At 38.9% G+C, this 15,608-nt stretch overlaps 1 protein-coding gene across 1 annotated transcript in view; it reads right to left on the minus strand.

The window, feature by feature from the left end:
- The window catches only part of LOC145769236 (inter-alpha-trypsin inhibitor heavy chain H3-like), a 115,038-nt gene that overhangs the window by 39,638 nt on the left and 59,792 nt on the right, over window positions 1-15,608 (minus strand). The window contains exons 14-17 of the mRNA XM_082580818.1: window positions 15,208-15,355; window positions 14,451-14,590; window positions 12,439-12,612; window positions 3,207-3,347 (exon numbers count right to left, since the gene is read on the minus strand). Of these exons, the coding sequence (XP_082436944.1) occupies window positions 3,207-3,347; window positions 12,439-12,612; window positions 14,451-14,590; window positions 15,208-15,355 (603 nt within the window). The remainder of the gene's footprint in view (window positions 1-3,206; window positions 3,348-12,438; window positions 12,613-14,450; window positions 14,591-15,207; window positions 15,356-15,608) is intronic.

Genomic DNA, 15,608 nt, shown 5'->3' on the forward strand with positions numbered 1-15,608 from the left:
CAGAGTCTCGTTCGTTATTATCGGAATTAACCAGACAAATCGATCCACCAACTAAGAACGGCCATGCACCACCACCCACGGAATCGAGAAAGAGCTCTCGATCTGTCAATTCTCGCCGTGTCCGGGCCGAGTTTCCCCGTGTTAGCTATATGGCTGTGCCTTGAAGTTGTAGCCTAGGTGATTTTTTGAATCGAAAGTGAAATAATGTTGCAAGATGCAGACTGTATTGAAGAAACCACACTTGTGTCGAGAAAGTTCTACAAATAAATTGATTTTTCTCAATTGTAAGTGGGATGTACCCAGAACTTTCCTATATAAAGGCATGTTCGAAGCTTAAGGTTTAATGCCCCCGCATCGACGACCAAAATGCTGAATTTTCTCCACTTTGAGATGCTATTTTGTCATTGCTCAATAAACAAACTTGTCGCAAAAGGGGCGAGATGGTGTTAACGCTGTACGCTCATTTATGTTCTGTCCACTAACTTTGCAGGATGATACGAATGAGGTACGAAGATCAGTACATATTTATGATATAGAGTTACCGTACAAAAAAAATGAATAACCTTTTGAAATCAAATTCTAGAGGTGGTCCTAAATTTCAGTAAAATTTGGACCAAATGAAAGAATCTGCAAAGTAAAAATATTTGAAATCGGTTGTTGTAGCCTGAGTGTTCCAATTTTCTGCAATGTACTTGCCCGCAGGAAAATCGTGTCCCTGTTACAGAATAACAGTTCCTTCTTGATCAAAGAACAACTCGCATAATGGTGATGTAGCACTTTGGTTAAAACACCTTTAACTTCTTATTCAAGCTCAGAAACTTTGTCATCCAATGAAGAACGCTGCGAAGATTTTGATTATCAACCCAGTTTTGCCTTGGAAAACCCCAGAAAAAGCAAGGTTACTTCCAGTTTAGTAGTATTTGCTGAATCATGCGGTCGTACTGGTGTTTCAGATAGGTCTGCAGCACTTATTGCTTCATCACTTCTACAAGATTCGGGAGTTGTCAATCAGTCATTGATAAAAGCAAATTGAGAAGAGCGAGAAAAGAAATGAGGTTTACAACTCAAATGGAAAGTAGGCCTATCATGTGCATAAATTTGCAAAGCATGTATTTTGATGGCCGAAAAGATTAAACCATCAAACAAAATGAAATTGCTGGGCGACTTCGAAAACATTTCGCAGTTGAAAAGCACATTACTTTACTTAAGGAGACAAGTTATCATTTCATTGGTCATGTTACTGCAGCCAACTGATCTGTCAATAGCTACCGGGATTCTTGAATATCTTGGATCCAATAAAATTAGCTACGATAATGTAATGGCAATTGGATGCGATGGAACGGCAATAAACACAGGTCAAAAAGGCGTCGTGATAAAGCTCCTGGAAGATCATTTCCAAAAGCCACTTCAATGGTTAATATGCCTACTCCATAGTAATGAATTGCCTCTTAGGCATCTTATAAAAGATATGGCAATACTAGCAGACGTGATAGCTTCACTGGGCCCATTATAAAGCAGCTAGCCACTGTCACACAACTAGATGTTGTAAAATATAAAGCAGTTCCTGCACTAGAGATTGAAATTGATGAAAATGACCTCAGGACTGACCTCAGGACTCAGGACAATATCTTCTACACATGCACAGAGCAGTGAAAATTGGAGATATATCAATTCATTTCGCATATAGGAGTCCAGGTATGATGAACCACTCAAGATGGTTGAACACAGCCAATAGAATTCTACGTTTATATGTTGCATCTAACGCGTCAGCTGTATTGGTGGAACGTGTGGACTATATTATGAATGTTTATATTCCAGTATGGTTTGCCATCATAAAGGAAAGCAATTTCACTAATGGCCAAAAACATTTCTTTAAAATTCTACACTCTGCTCAGAAGCTATCGAATATACCTCCAATATCCTCAACAAAGTAATATAGAGGAAAGCGTTTTATGCCCATCCTGAAAACATTTGTAAATGTTTGTAAATGACAAATTTGTGCAAACAAAATCATGATAACAATTCACGTGGAACTGTACAGTACATTCCATTTACGGAACCTGCAGATCATATCGCTTTTATTCTGAAGTAAATTATAGGTTGGGTTTTATAGCTGCACTGATCAAACGTAGGCTACTATTGCTGTTAGTTTAAGCAAGACTACGTCTTATTTTGTCAGTTCGTATCATCCTGCAAAGTTAGTGGACAGAACATAAATGAGCGTACAGCGTTAACACCATCTCGCCCCTTTTGCGACAAGTTTGTTCATTGAGCAATGACAAAATAGCATCTCAAATTGGTGAAAATTCAGCACTTTGGTCGTCGATGCGGGGGCAGTAAACCTTAAGCTTCGAACATGCCTTTACATAGGAAAGTTCTGGGTACATTCCACTTACAATTTATAACTAGCCAGTAGAAAAATTATAAAAAAATTATGTTAAAACGGAAAGTGAAATTTCTCTTTTTTTTTTTCAAAAAATTGAAAGTTTGACTCCCCTGCGGGGGCAGAAGATGCACCCCCAAACTGATGAAATTTTGCACACGTAATTGTTTCATGCATGTGCCACTTTTTATGACTAGCCATTTTTGAATTTCGAAAAAAAGTAAAAAACTGCCCACCCTAATATACAGTAGTGTGATATTATCTACTTTGTTTTAAATGTTTTATCACACTGCGCATCCTGATCGGATCATCAGTTAAATCATAAGAAGATTTGATGAAAAGTTGTTTTGGAATCTCTACCAAACCTTTATCAGCTTGATGTAATAATTTAAATTTGTTTGAATATAACCAACAATACAATTTGGGTAGAGAGGTAGCTCTTTTGAACCATAAACAAACATAACTCAGCAACAACACTACATTTAACATTATAAAAACAAAAAACAAAAGCAAACGTTTTCGGCTAGTCATACAGCCCTTTTCAAGCCTATAAAAAAAAACACATATTTGTGTGAGCGAGACAGTTTCTTAAATGTTTAGATTTGACCATATTTTTGCTGTGATACTATATGATTCTTTAGCATTTCTTTTAATATGTATTTTTTCTTATAGGCTTGAAAAGGGCTGTATGACTAGCCGAAAACGTTCGCTTTTGTTTTTTGTTTTATAATGTTAAATGTAGTGTTGTTGCTGAGTTATGTTTGTTTATATAACCAACAATGTCGCTAAGTCTGAAATGAATAACTGCTATCGTTTTACTTACAATCCGGATACAAGTAGTTCTCCTCGTGCCTTGTCGTCTACCAAGAGTTGGTATTCCACAATAAACTTTCCGTTTAAGCCCAAAGGTGAGAATTGAGTTTGCTGTTCTGTGCTAGGGCTATAAGACACTTGAGCCGTATTTCTGTTGGAGAGGCAATATAAACATGTAAGAAGACATAAAATTTACATCAAAAGTACAATCGACAAAACGTTCTGTCAAGAATATCTATCACGGGTGTGTTGTTTACCAGGGTAAAGTGAATATACGCAATTATGCATTGCACATTAGGGAGGGCCGTCGGAAACAGATTTCTTAGCAACTCGAGTTTCTTAGGAGGTTCGTCGAGTAAATAGCGAAATCGAAAACAATTTTTTAATTGAACGCCAGGAAGACGGCGCCCAACCAGAGGCTAGTTTAGCTGATAGAGGCTCGGGACACCCTTAGACCGGGGGGTCCGTGCAAAAAAATTTTTGCGCCTAGGGCGCGAAAAACTTTACAAAATAACTTGAAAGTCACCCACACGGTTGCTAATGCCTTTACGCTAAGCTCAGTCGCCACCTTGTGACTAAAATTAACCTTGAAAAAGGAGGCATTTTGCAGAAACTTCAAAGGCTGAGAGAAAATAATGATAATAACACAAAATCACATTTTCCACGTCGAGAGGCCCTTCAAAAGGTTGTTTCAGGGCAAATGCACCCTCTGCCCCCTTAAATCCGGGCTTGTGTAGAACGCGGTCCAAATAATCAGTAAATCACCCCATTTCATGGATATTACCCCCACCAGTGGTGACGTTCTCTACAAAAGCGCCCTAGTGATAAAAATAAAATCATGAAGAATAAGGACACCGGAGATTAAAAGAAGGAAATGGAGCTGCACGAATTGGCGGAAGCAGTGTCGACTAAAAAAGTATCTACAATTTCGCCACAGTGGCGATTATTACGTATGAGGGAGTGATCAAGAAGATCTTGAAGGAATGGGCCATGGTTAAGATGAAGAAAAAAATCCCCACGGCGAGAAAGAAGGCTGAATGGAAAACTTCATTGAATGCCAGTCTTTGCTTCCACACGCTTTTCGACGTCGTTGACGACAAATTGCTGTACTCACCCGAAGTTGATTTCGTTATCGACCAACGTGGAGCACGCATTGGTTTCATAAGAAACGTTGATTGGGAGGCGCAAATCTGAAAAGAAGAGGGACGAGGGAAGGAGCAACTGCTTTCGAGAGAAAACGAGTGAAAGAACGCGAAGAATGTACTCACGACTCGGATGACTACAATACAGAAGAAACTCCTAGAAGGCGCTTCCCTTTTAGAGTGCTCGATCGGCAGAGAAGAACTCGAAGAAGAGCAAGAGTGATGTACTTTCAATCTTCGTACAGTTGCGCGTGAGGTGGAAAGGTATGGAATTCTAAGTCGAGCAGCAGCTGCCCTCGCAACCGCAACATTACTGGACACAAAAGATGATTTCAATCCGACGATGATAGTCGACAAAAACAAGCTCGTTCGTGCACGAAAACTGCTCCGTTTAGAGACGAGTCACTTCGCTTCCAGTTCGCTCGACACAATAGTTGAAAGCCTTTACTTTGACGACAGAAAGGATAAAACCCTTAAATTGAATGGCATAACTGGCTATCGTCGAAAATAAATCGAAGCCCACTAGGCAACGAGATGCTGAAATACCCAGGATCTGAATATATCGACCACGTTTCCACTCAAGGGTGTTCAACTGGGAAGACCATTGCCAAAACGATCTTGGCTGCTCTTGAAGTCAAGGGACTAACGTGAAAGGCATTCGGGTCGTTGGATGCGACGGAACTGCCCTCAGTGCAGGTATGCACACAGGAGCCATCACCACCATTGAGCAACATATTGGAAGTACGGTGCAATGATCGATTTGCCAGTTTCACCTCAATGAACTCCTGCTTCGGCATCTCTTCGGCGAGCTGGAAGGGAAATCATCAGGACCGCAAACCTTCAAAGGATTTATCGACCGTGTCGTCGTTAATGATAAGTGCAAAATGGGAGAATTTGCAGTCGTCGAGTTCGAGAAGATAAAATCCAATCTGACAGAAGTCGATGAGGTGATGGAATTAGTGGCGATCAAAAGTATCTGCTCGATGTGTTGGTCATCGAGGGAAGTCTGCCTCCAGAAAGCATTTGATTCCGTGATCCAGGAAAACAGGGTCATGCACGATGGCTTACTCTCGTTTCAAGGATATGCCGACTTTATATCTCGGAGCCAGAACCAACAGAGGCGCTGATAGAAATGACGACGTACATCGTTAAAGTAAACGCTCCCATCTGGTTTACTACCAAGCAAAACAAGAAGGTCACTTTGCTGCTCGGTCCTTCCTTCGGTTGGTTAAGCTGACTCGCTATCTGACAGGCCAATTAAAAAAGTCGTCGACAGTGGCCTACAATCAAACGCCTTCGCTGCGCATTCGAGAATGTAGTGTTGGCCCTTCTGCATGACGATTCTAAACCAATGCGTAGACTAAATCGGATCCAGAAAGCAAGGAACGAGTACACGGGTGGGATACGCCGCTACGAAATTCCTAAACTAAACATTGAATACACAGATTTGACAACAAACTTGTTGCTCCGGTGGAACGAGCGGAAACTCACTGAGCCACTAATTCTACACGATTTCAGCATGGAACAGCTCACAGAGCTTTTCGTCGAGACCGATGCTCCTACATCGATTGACAGTTTTCCGTGTCCGGCACACAAGCAGTTGAGCGCGAAATCAAACTCGTCACCGAAGTAAGCGATGAAGCCATCGGCCATGACAACAGACATGAACTTGCTGACGCGAACTGCTGCTCGCTCACATCGTTCACGTTTTGAGTCAAAAAAAGATTACGTTCTGTGATTGTTTTCGTCGTTTTGCGTATTTTCCATTTTTTAATTATTTAATTTTTTTTAGGAAAAAAAATGTTTTTTTTACTTTTTTGGGTAATATTGACTTTTTTGTGCGGCGTCTTCCCGCGCCCCGATCTAAAAAATATTACAGATTATTTGTTTGTGACCTAAGCCTCCTATCTGAGCCGAGTTGCTAAGTGATTTGACAAAAAAAGTGCATTGACGCCCTCCCTATTGCACATATTACGCAAAGTTTTTGCAAATAATGCTAATACGAATATACTTTACACGACATCATTTTAATGATGAAAAAAAAGAACTAGGACCAGACAAACCATTTATGATTGCAAATAATTTTTAATCTTTTTTTTAAAGAAATACAAAATGCAGATTAATGAAATAATGAGCAAAATTCGTGCGGTAAATTGAAGTCGAATACGTATATTATCACTGAAAATGGCATTCCTATGCCAAACCTACTTCTAGTTTCGATGAAACATCTGGTAGTTACAAAGCAATTGCAAACCGCTTAGTTTGCTAGCAATTCAAGAGAGCAAGTATCATCACAATTCATTAAAGACAAGACTACTTGAGTCAATGTGAGCTATGTTTGTTTTGAGGAACCACAGTTTGAGTTGTCAATTCCAGTAGTGGATGCATAATTCAGTTATGTCGGCTGCATAGCCGAGTGGTGAGAGCCCTGGAATGGCAATCGAAAGGGCGCCGGTTCGACACCGCTCATGAGCATACAGCTGTGTCTTTGGCAGGACACTTAAAGGCATGCCTGAAGGTGGACACGAAGATTGGCTTTCTTGCCTTCCCGTCCACTTAAACTAAATCTTCAACCACCGGGTGTAAGCCTGGATACGACAAACAAAACAAATTCAGCAAAAATTGGTATAACAACAAAACCAGAGATCTGACTTAAATTTTTAAAATATATCATCGGAAAGTAATTTAACACACACACTTTGATAGATTGATAAGCGAGTTATTTGCCATAGGTACCTGAAATTTTGAACTGCTTGCGACGTGCAAAGGTTATGCAATTTTAATGTTAAAAAAATATTTAGACTTAGAATTACAAGAATGTGTTGTTACCATCGAAGTTTTTATGTTTTTTCTTTTTTATGAGGTGGCACCTATTACCAGGAAGTAGATCATTCATTTCATAAATGCTGTTTCCTGCTATGCTAATTGTAAGTGAAATGAACACTGTGTACATTTCTCAAATATTTCTTATTTGGTTTTTATTTTGTCTGTACAGGTAATGTAATATACATAAAAAAGGAAACGTGCAACTTCAATGAAACCAGCTGCAATACAGGAGGCTGCCCGGTACTTTGTTTATCAAGACCCGTCTTGCAGGGTACCTGCAAGTCAGGCACTGTCCTCTTTCGCAGAAATAAATATTGCTGTTGGGGACTTCTGTGGCTGCCGTCTGCACTTCACCACACTCACAGGCAGCACTCTCTGCCAAGCCCCAACGCAACATGGCTGCACCATAGTGTCCCACACCAGTGAGTAAACGATTACGCCTTGATGAGGTAAATCTAAACAGGCCATGATCCAAATGGTTTTTAGACGAAGATCCGAGCACTTGACGAAATGGAGATGTACTGCTTAATCACTGTTCACATCACGCCTCATGACACCACTGTTAACTAGGGCGTCCATCAGGTCGTGTGCAGTGCGTACAAATGACTTTCTTGATATTAATCGCTGCTTTGGAAGTTTTTCCAGTGTGGTTGCATGGACCAAGTGGCCGGGGTTAGGGATTTCGTTAGGGAACGAACAGCACGTTGGCGCCGCAGTGTAGCTGGCTCAATATCTCCAAGGACAGGCAAACAGTCAGTTGGACTTGGTCGAAGGTAACCTGTGACAGTTTGCAGGCAGTTGTTGATTGGCAAGGTCAGTATGGGCACTTGTACACAGCATAAACAAACTCGAATATTTGCTTCCAAGGAATATTCAAAATTACAACAATAAGATTTTTTTATATTTGATCTGCAAACTATAATTAGAATACAATGCAATCAGACTTTCCTTGTCATGAAGTTTATGTTTGCATATTTTGGCATCTTCACTGAATGGATTGATTATCCAAAAGTTTTCGTGGAAAGGACTTTCATGTCCACAAAATTATGGTTAAAATTGTTAGTCTAGTCCAGGGCTACTCAACTGGCGGACCGCGGTCCGAATCCGGAGGACCTTCTGGGTGTTGATGGTGGACCTTGAGCTTTTGGAAGAATAACCTCATTGCCATGTTTCAGGGCTTCATTAAACGGATTTCTACTGGGAGGAGGCAATTTATACTGTGATTTCCTAGTTTCTGGGAGGCTTCAACCCCAGACTCCCCAACACTTCCTCAAAAATCCAAGTCGAGTTACATTTTACCTAAGAAAGTGGTTTGGTACAGGTAGTTTAACTTTCGTGGTTACGTCGGAAATAACGTATTCATCGGACCGCTAAATTATTCAACTTGTCAAACCGGACCTTTGTTAAAATTAGTTGAATAACCCTGGTTTAGTCTTTCAAGTCTTGACCCACAATGCTCAGTAATTCTTTAATTTTCCCCAATAGCAACTTTCTTTAGCATTCTCCGCCATGGTGGTGTATTTTTTCAAACTGCTAGCTTATTTCTAAAATTCGTCTTTATCACATTTCGAAGTACTGTTTATCAACCATTTTCTGGATAATCTTCAAAAAAAAACCTTTGCCTTCTCAAACTCCGGGTTTGGAAGATTGTCTATGACAGTTATAACTCCATATTAAAATTAACTTGACCAAAAGTAAGATCTTTCGCAGACCGGAAAAAAATTACGCGGACCGGCGGTTGGGAACCACTGGTTTAAGCAATAAACATCGACATCACAAGCAAGCTCAATGCTAAAATCCAATAAACCAAGGTCAAAGGCTGAAAAGCAGGGCAATTCCTAAACCTTTTTGCTCGCAACCCCTTTTAACTTTTTAAAAAGTTTCCGCGACCCTTCACCTAGTTTTATTTAGTTTTGCTTAGTTCTGTTCATTAACGTTGAAAACGCTGACTCGCACAAATTGTCGTCGGCGGTTCCAGCTCGTGTCCGAACATTGTTTTTTTTCTTCAAATCGGATTTGGCTTTGGATGATGATGTCATTGGGCTTTGGAGGCCCGGTCTATGATGAAAAAGTCGTGGGAAAGAGTCACATTGTATGGAGGGTGGGAAACATGGTATTTTTAGCTTGTTTCTAATGTTTCGTTTTTCCTGAGCCTATTGTGCCCTGTTTTCTTCAAAATTTTCACTGCTTTCCCTCGTTCTCTTCCTCCAGATTGATCTGTCACTAGCAAGTTTTTCCCACAATTCTAAATCAATGTTTTCTTAGTTGAGGTAGACTATAACTGATCCTTGTAATTGCATCGTCGAATTCCCAGCATTTGCTTCGGTTCCGTCTGCTAAAAATTTTCAAGACAAATACTGTACGTCAAAACAAACGGCCGGAGTGCGGTTAGGCCTACTGCTGAATCAGGTAATGATATGTCGCTCTGACGTTAAGCAAAAATGTGAATATTTTTTGGACAAATTTATAAATTTTTACAAAATTCAAACTTCAAGTCAGAAGATAGATCAGTGAGTTCTTCCTGAGAGCAGATTTGGACAACTAGATAATTTTAGTTGTCTAATTCGATGAATTAGAGCAAAATGTTAGTAATTCTAATTCTACTCTAATTTGGTAAAAACTTGTTTTCTCTAATTCTAGTTCTAATCTAAACTCCAGTTTTGCATAATATTCTAGTTTTTCCAACAGTGTTTTTCAGCAAATGAAAGGAAACCTTGTTTGTTTGTTTGTTTGTTTGTTTATCTTTATCCTGCATTGCGGGAAAGCGGACTTGAGCGCTATGCATCGGTGTACGCCTTCCGACGTACACCTGACCCACGCTGCAGCCGACGGCAATGTCTGTTTCCGGTTGTCTACTTTACTTATGACTAGGGTTGCCAGATATTTTTCCTCAAAATAGTGAACATTTTGAAAGCGCGCGACCGCATCCTCAAAGTTCTCAAAGCAGTGGCGTAGCCAGGAATTGTGAAAGAGGTGGGGTTGACGGCCGGCGGGCGAAGCCCGACGGCGTCTTCGCCAAAGGCGACACCCAGTGGCGGGGGGTCTGGGGGGCCTCCCCTAGAAAATTTTGAAAAATGACTTTGAATTTGGAGCATTCTGAGAGCATTTTCAACAAAAATGTGGGTATAAATATTCCTGTAAAATGATGCTGTCTGGTGGCATAGCAAAAGGATAAGATCATTATTTCTTGGGCATTTTTCGGTAATAGAGCTATGTCTCTATGTTTTCTTGTTGCTAATTCCCAGCTGAGATATTTAAATGTTTGGTATTGGCAAAACTCGCTCTTTTAATGCAGTTTTGTTTAAAATTAGGCAAAGTTTGTTTTGAGGCATAGAGACTGAAAGCATCATTCTCAATATGTCACACGCGTGACAAAGGGGGGGGGGGGGTTGTAACCCCCAAAACACCCCCCTTGGCTACGCCACTGCGCTCATCTGTCCATATGTTACCCATAACACTGAAAATTCTCTCAACATTGGCATTAAATACAGGGATAGACATTGTATACTGGACAAATTTTAACAATTTAGGTGCAGTTTCTTTCTGAAAGAAGTTAGTCCACTTTTCCAGCGATGATCTTAATTCTTAACTTATTAGCCACATCACACATGATTGAGTAGCTGGCCTACACAGTCTATAGCAGCAGAAGTGTATAGTCACTGGTTAATCCATGGCTATTGGCTAAAATATATTGACAGAATTGTAGACAAAAATTAATTGTCAAAATAGTGAACATGTTCACTATCACTATTAGCAAAATAGTTTACAGTGAACATTTTTCTAAAATAGTGATTTGTTCACTAAAATAGTGAACATCTGGCAACCCTACTTATGACTTAAATTTGGTACTACCCATTACTCGAAATCGATCACTACAGGCAATTATCGTAAAGTTTCTTGCCCAGAGAAACAACAGCAAGTGCGGGTGGCTGGAGTCGAACATGCAGGCTTTCGACTGTGAGCCCAATGCGCTAACCACTCGCCATTGCTGCAAGAAACCTTATGCAAGGAAAATGCAATAAAAGGATCAAGATCAAAGTGTCATACTGTCATTCCATCGCGTAGCGAAGTCATTAAAAACTCGATTACCTCATCAATTCACCTACATCACAATGTCTATTTTGAAGTAAGTGGTTTTGGCGCAGTGATGGGGGAATGACACTTTGAGTATTGCCCATGAGTTACCATATTAACGTTTTTATCCACATACAAAAATATATGTGACGACTGCGTCAAACTTATTCTAGTCTGGATTAAATTCCAGTCTAGTTTGCGAAAACTCAGCTAGCTCTAATTTTAAGTCTAGTCTAATTTGTAAAAACTAGAATAGCTGTAATTAGAATTCTAATCTATTTTAAAAAAGTTAAAAAATTCTAGTTGTCCAAGTCTGCCTGAGAGAAGTGCTCGGTAGCCTACTTTGTTTTTGCTTCGATATGTTTTGGATTTAATATAATTTGCCATTCTTCAATTCTGGAAGAAAATACTTCCGAAACTGTTTCAACAGATTTTACACATGTTTAACCAAAGTCTTAATAACTTTTGATTTCACATCATTGTTAACCAAAAACTATCCAGTAAATGAGAAACATTCAATCAATCAGTTTCAACCTATTGTTTCCAGATGTTTAAATTTTTGATGCACGCTTCACTTTTAGATTTTAATATAACATTGATGTTTTCTCTACGGAGGATGAGTTAACTTCGTTCAGTTTTTGAAGCAAATTTGATGAATAGCATAATTTCAAGAACCAGATGTCATTGCAAAAGTGGTGGACAAATTTTAAATTTTTTTTCTTTAGAAAAATCACGACTTAAATTTTTAACACTAATAGCCTTTTGAAGCTTCAACATAAATTTGCTAAAATACGGGTACTGAGTGCGTGGCTCTCAATAAAGTTAATAACTTGAACAGAAGTGTTAATATGAAGTTTTGGGGTCTCGACCCCCATTTTGGGAAGCCCTGCTGTAGAGAACAATACGTAGGCCTGAGTAAAAATGGTAGTAGCCTACTAAACAACTTAACTTTAAATTGGTGCCCCAAGTAAGATGGAAATTATTCTGACAAATTTGTGCTGAGATCGAGATAGATTGAAAAATCTGATATTGGCAATCAATATGAAGACTGGCTAAATGACGCGTTACTGAAGCTTTGTAGGTGTGGTAGTGTATTGTCTGAGGGTAGCGGTTACAGTTCGATGTTCGGTTACAGTTCGGTTACAGTTAAATATATTACAAGCAATAAGCATCAAATTTGTCGCCCGCGATATCACTCACCTTTGTCTGGTGACTACAATCCCCGCAACAGCGATTGGATCAGGAATGCTCGATTGGTCCGTGTCAAAGCCAAGGGCGTTAACATTTATTATTTCTTCGCTTTCACAAATCGATACATCAATAGAAAATTGTTGAACAGGTTGGAGGGTGACCACCGATACCCCATAAGTGAAGCTACGAACAAAAATACTCAGGTAGTCTTGGAAGAGCTGTTGTTGTTTCATCTTTAACAAAAGAACATTGACGTCTAGAGGTCGTATCTTTGAGGATTCTTGATGTCAGTGCTCTTTCACGTAATATATGATGTCAGATAAATAATCTTATTTAACCAAACATGTAATTAAGTTTAATTATGTATGATACTAAAACATTACAATCAAACAATTAAAATCGAAAGAAAATAAAATTATTAGGGGGGATTTTAATGCAAAAGTTGTATACCAACGAATTGAAGATAAAATTATATTGATCCCACTTGTGTTGGCGAAATAAACAACAAGAGAACTTGTTGAATGGTACAAAAGCAAGAAATACCTGCTCGGAAAACCATCTGCAAAAAATGGTTTAGTGAAGTCTCAGGGATGGAGCAAGGAATCAGATCGATTATATTCTTGCTCAAAACGGTTTCGTAATGCCATGCTATCATCAAAATGGATGCCTGGTGTAGACTGCGATAGTGACCATGCTCAGTTGCTCAATTGTCTGCTTCATCATCGCTACCTCCCCCTTTCAAGGATGACGGTCTTCACATAAATGCTAACGGTGAGATCTTAAATGGCTAATGAGTCCGTTCCTAGTTTTGAAAATTTGTTTGCATTTCGGACACTAAAGATCTCTTGAGAGAACAGGTTGTGTATCTAAAGTTTCATTGCCTGCTATCTTGTTTGCAAAGTGGTAATACCCTTTGCAGTTTTCTAACAGTTAGTGATATTACATTTTTGAGGTTGGTCTAAAGATCAAACTAAAATGCAAGAAAACTAAGCCTCACTCAAAGTCTAAACCCATAATTGATCTACTGCATAGAAATTCTGAACTAATAAAACATTTTTGCCGTTTTTGTTGAAAAGCAAATTTGAGCCATTTGATACCTCAACAACGATGCAAAAATAGTGAAACAATTTAAAAATAGCAAAGCAGAACTATTGGAAGATGTTTTGTCACCAATTAAAATTGAGAAACAAAAGAAATACTAAAGATTAAATCCGGAAATCGTGACTTCGTGAGAAAAAGAAAAGCAAAGAATAGTCAGCAGAGATACAAAGTGATACAAAGCGCTTTCTTTGTGGCTATCAGTACCTATCTGCTATGAGTACCAGGCTGAGCTCAAGACAAGTAATAAAATGTGTGGTGAAGCTACTGGATCAAGACATTTTCCTACATCAAAGAGATTTTTTTAAATGAACGTGGAAAACTTAACCATTTCCGAGCTCATGAAAAGTCCTGCTATTATGGAACAAAAGTCAAAAAGGTTATAAATAAAATAAAACATGGGTGAGTAGTTTGACCATACAATGTCTTGGTCGAAGTTATTAAAACTTTGAATGAATGAGGTTTAGGCCTAGCACTCAGATTTTAATCATCTATTCATGATACACCAAAGAAAAACAGAAAGAAAACTTATCCAAAATGCAATCTTACACTCAATGATGCTACAGCAACACACCTTGACAAATTTGTATAGCTTGGGGACAAGAGCGACACTGAAATTAAAACGAGAATACTATAGCAAAGGAAACTCGATCTGTAAAATGAACCAAGTTTTCAAAAATCGAAACACGACGATTATCATCAAACGCCGTCTCCAAGCAGAAGGTCATTCGCTTCCATACACCAGGTTCCTCCGCTATTCTTTTTACTTCTAATTAGAATTAACTAATTTTATTTGAATAAGAACCCTCAGCCTGTTAAGGTTTTTAGTGAATACTAACAGTAGCCTATTTGACGTAATACGCTTTATTGATTTTCTACTCTTTAGTCTAACAAACTGTTCTAGGAAAGGACAAAGTTCTCACCTTCCGTCGTTACGCTTCAGTAGTTCTTGGTAAGTCAGACGGAAGGTAACCCTCTTGAATGGTTCAAGGTTAACTGAAGTGCGAAATACGGTGGTCGACGAATCACGAGCTGCCACGTGTCCAACAGATAAATCACGTTCCTGTTGGTAAAAGATTTAGCACAGATGCTTAGCAGACGATTGCAATTGAAAGAGATCAAAATGTGGCGACTTTTTATAACGATTAAAAACTATAGCTAACTACTCTAGGCTGCTGCTGAGCTGAGTCGGAGTCTGCCTCGCTTTCTGACCTAGTCTTGTTCTGAAACGATCCCTGTTCCATATCTAGAAAGCTAAAACCTCAATTGGTAAGGCAACAGTGATCAGTAGTCAGTAGATGTAACAGAAAATATATTTCGCACTTGCTAGTGCATCGTCAGTTCTAGATGCTTGAAAATTAAGCGTTGTTTAATTTGCAGTTTTTAATAAATCCTTCTAGAAAAAACACGAAAAAATTCATTCCACGACAACAAGGCAAAACTTATTCTGATACTATGGAGTGGTTCAAATACGAAAATTACAAAGCAGAAATTTCTGGTAGTTGGTTATTACAAACTTGTCTTTGCCTCAATGTTTCATCGGATTTATTTTCTCAAACTTTTGTAGTAATACTGTTGCCTATGTCTGAAATAGCATTTATTAATTACTATTATTATATATTTAAGTAAATAATATCGATTCCTCAGGTAATTATAATTCAATGCAAATATACAACTTACTCTGGCAGTTGCAAAAATTCTTTCAGCTCGTTCACGTTCTTCAATTGATCCATCATAAGTGATATTGTCAATCGTCATAGAGAATCCAGTTATAAATGCATCACTAGGCAACAAGATTTGAAACTCAGCTTCTCGGCTGACTGAAACGCTGCAATTAACGACATTGGTGTTCAGTTGGTGCAATCCATAGCGACTTCTAGAAACTAAATCTCGTAAATTCGTTTTGACCACGAAGTAAGTGAACAAGAAAAAAATGATTCAGCAGTTCTCCTAAATATCGATTAGTGAAAAACGAATAATGATTTCGTTGCTTGCATAAAAAAGCAGTAAATAACGCGCATTCGATATTTATTTTTAAAAGGAATGGGTATAAGCATTCGATATTCAGAAAGCACCGAATA

Source organism: Aplidium turbinatum, chromosome 4 (genome assembly GCF_918807975.1).
Source record: "Aplidium turbinatum chromosome 4, kaAplTurb1.1, whole genome shotgun sequence".
In the NCBI taxonomy this organism is placed as follows: domain Eukaryota; kingdom Metazoa; phylum Chordata; class Ascidiacea; order Aplousobranchia; family Polyclinidae; genus Aplidium; species Aplidium turbinatum.